Source organism: Cucurbita moschata, unplaced genomic scaffold, assembly GCF_002738365.1.
Source record: "Cucurbita moschata cultivar Rifu unplaced genomic scaffold, Cmos_1.0 Cmo_Scf00034, whole genome shotgun sequence".
Classification (NCBI taxonomy): domain Eukaryota; kingdom Viridiplantae; phylum Streptophyta; class Magnoliopsida; order Cucurbitales; family Cucurbitaceae; genus Cucurbita; species Cucurbita moschata.
This window is the reverse complement of record NW_019268550.1, coordinates 1,780,231-1,783,705: the sequence shown is the minus strand read 5'-3', so window position 1 is coordinate 1,783,705 and position 3,475 is coordinate 1,780,231. Positions and strand designations below refer to the sequence as shown.

The following is a 3,475-nucleotide window of genomic DNA, read 5'->3' as shown; positions in this document are numbered from 1 at the left end:
TTTTTTTTTTTTTTTTTTTTTTTTTTTTTTTTTTTTTTTTTTTTTTTTTAGCTCTATTGGTGTACATGTTATTCCCTCCTTTCAAATTAGAGTCTTAATAAAAAAATGACTTCATGGAAAATTGGAGACCTCTTTTGTAGCCTAGAAAGAGTATACCAAGTAGACGCAAGAATTTCGGTGGAGTTCATCCTATTATGCCACAGCCGAAAGTTGCGTTCAAAGGTTTTTTGGTTTGTAAGAGTTTGAAAAGTTGGCATTGTGGTTTCTTCCTTAGATTTTTTTCATAAAACTAAAAATAATTATCACCATACCCCTTACAAGTATGAATGACCACAAGCTACGAGTTGAATTTATGATCTCATAACTATACAAATGAAGAAATAGATCTAACTTTTTAACAAAAGCTCAGGAGAAATGACAAAATCCTTGTAACTTTTATGGCAGTGAATACCCTATTCCCAGTAATAAACTCCGATGTGAACATTAAAACAACTATAGCCATGATCATACTATAACAGCTTATTAGTAATGACAACTAGAACAGGAATCTAGCTATAAAATATAATATTGACGTAATTAACTTACAGTTACAAGAGAGACATGCAATAAGGAGGGAAAGCCACCAGAGTTTTTTAAACAAGAAAGGATCCAATAAAATTTATAAGATAGGAGATTCCACTCACTTGTGTTGGTAACATCACATCTTACGAATATTGCAGGAGGAACCTCTAACTTAGGGTGAAGTTTGGCATTTTTTTGTTGGATAATGGATGCAACTTCCTGACCCTTTTCTTCAGAAAAATCAACGACAGTCACAAATACTCCCTTCTCTCCCAGAGCTAGGCAGAGAGCTTTACCTAAACAGGAATAACCACCAAATAACGAACACGCCATTGAGTACCAATCATCAGAAAATAATAATAAAATCACTGCATTTAAGAGAAACGAATATATTTTTGTTCAATTTTTCCTTTGTTCTCGAATGGCTCTGCGGTCTTTCCAATGCATAAAATCAAAATTCTAAGCTTGTGTAAGAAATCCTTTTTCTATTGGTTGCAAACATACATAATAGAGTAAAAATTCAAACAATATATACACAAAAAGGACTAAGAATTTTAACAATAAAAACAAAGTACTAAAACACCACTGCAAGTGTACCAAACCTCTAAAGCTAAGAACAATAATGAATTTTAAAAATTTCCCCCATGATGCAATCAACATAATTAACATTCTGATTAAACCGTCCGCTTATAAACAGGGGACGGTTGCTCAATATTAAACCATCCTCCAAGCTTGTCGGAGAAAAGAAAAATACATGAATCTATACATAATCTAATCTTACTATTCATCCACAGTTCAGAAGCTTGCAACCAAACGCTTGAATTAGTTCGATGCAGAAATAACCAATCACTCAACAACATGATTAAGACAAGCCATCAACAATACAGTTAATAAATTAAATTCATTAACAGTGAAGTCATCACGTAGAAAAACCAGAAGCGCGCCAAACGAAAAGCAAGAATTAAGGAGATTACCAATTCCAGAAGCTCCGCCGGTGACCAAAGCCGATAATCCGGGTTTCAACTCCATACTCTGGTTGGATATGGCAGCAGAACAGGTGAGAGGAGCTTGATGAAGCAAGCGAAATTGCTACAAACCTATTTCCGTCTCCCTAACGTGTCAGAATCTATATAAGACGTAGACCATGAGCGTGCCCATGCTGCTGATCCAGAATGGAAGAGATCAAGAAAATGAAGACAAAATCAAGCAGTAGACGACGAACAAAACCGCTGAAGACAGGAGAATTTGATATTTACGGCCAATCAGCTGCTCGTGAAAATGCCCAAAGCCGGCTGAGATTTGTAAATATCGAAGCAAGTTGACGTAGTTTACTGGCCTTGCATATTATCCATAAATGTAAAGAAAGTAAGTGTTCTTTCAATAAAAGTGAGTGAAATTCCTTTGCTACCCTTTACTATTAAATTTTAATTTAAATAATATCCCTTCAGCCCTAAACTTTTAATAAATTATATTAATATACTTTTCAAATGTATCTAATAAAAAAATTTTATAAGGTTATTTGTACATAAAATTAAAATTTTAGTGTATTAAATTAAAATAAATTGACTTAAATTATTACTCTTTTTTAATTGACTTAAAACTTTTTGTCGTGATGTATAATAATAATAATAATAATAATAATAATGGATTGTAATTTAATTTATATTAATTGATAACAACTACATAAAATTGAATACTTTATGAGATAAATATACCATTTTAATATTTTACAATAATATCACATCAATTTTTTTTTTTTTAATATGAACAATTATGCATAATAGCGAAAATAAAGTGAATTTAATTGATGATATTTTTTTTATTTTGTATTTTTTAATTAGGTTTATGAATATTACGTTAGTTTTATAAATTTTATTAAAAATATGATTATTAAACTATAAATAAATTTCAAAATAAAAGGGGAAAAAAATAAAACTTTATTAATAATAATTGACATGGTCGAGGTTGAACCAATTAGTCAACATAAAAGACTTGCTCGATTGCTTCGAAGCAGACATGTTTGTTCACTAAAATTTTTGAAAATTTTTTGAAGTTGCCTTGACTCGGTACTGTCATGGTCTTGGGCTTATTAGATTTGAAAAGTTTCATGGCAGATTTTGCTTTGGGCTTTCCCGAAAGATCTTATACCAATGGAGATGTATTATTTGATTATAAATCTATGATCATTCTCTAAATTAGTCGATGTGGGACTTTCATCCCATAGAGGAGAAATCCCGAGTCAATAACTTACACTAGAGTGTAGAGACAAATCTTTAAAGTAGACTATGCTTGCTCGAAAAAAACGTCCAAACGAATGGAGAAAATGGTGACGTAGGTCAGGAAAAATCCGAAATGTAAATAAATAGAAAAAATGGTAACATTTTTATTTCGTTCATGTATATTATTATTGTACTTAATTGTTCAAATTTAATACATTTAATTATTGAAAACTGATAGTCAAACATCGTTGACTAAAAAATCACACCATCTCACGTGCTTTCTTGATTGTGTTCGTTTTGTCAAAGTTTTTTTTTTTATTTTTTTATTAATATAAAATCAAATAGAAACATTTTTGACAAAGCTTATAATTTTTTTTACGAAATTAAAAATTTTAAAATCTCAATTTATTTTGTTTTGGTTGCGAAAGAAGTTATATTGATAAATTTATATATGATTAAGAAATATATAAAATTTTAATAAATTTTTATTTTAATTAAAGTTTTAAAATATTTATGAAAATATGAATATAATAGTGCAAAAAATTGAAAGAATATGATTTTTTTTAAAAGCAAAATTAATGAGTATTATTTATTTTTTTATTTTATTTTTTGTAATTTAGAGAAAATAATATACAAAAAGAAATATATATATATATATATATATAAAACCCACTTTTTTTTTTTTTTTTTTTTTG

General features: G+C 28.8%; 1 protein-coding gene across 1 annotated transcript in view; it reads right to left on the bottom strand.

Moving 5' to 3' along the window:
- LOC111430905 (prostaglandin reductase-3-like) overlaps nt 1-1,863 on the bottom strand; it is a 10,407-nt gene extending 8,544 nt beyond the window's left edge. Inside the window, exons 1-2 of the mRNA XM_023067386.1 lie at nt 1,536-1,863; nt 684-857 (exon numbers count right to left, since the gene is read on the bottom strand). Coding sequence (XP_022923154.1) covers nt 684-857; nt 1,536-1,590 — 229 coding nt within the window. The 5' untranslated portion in view covers nt 1,591-1,863. The remainder of the gene's footprint in view (nt 1-683; nt 858-1,535) is intronic.
- Nucleotides 1,864-3,475: the final 1,612 nt, after the last annotated feature.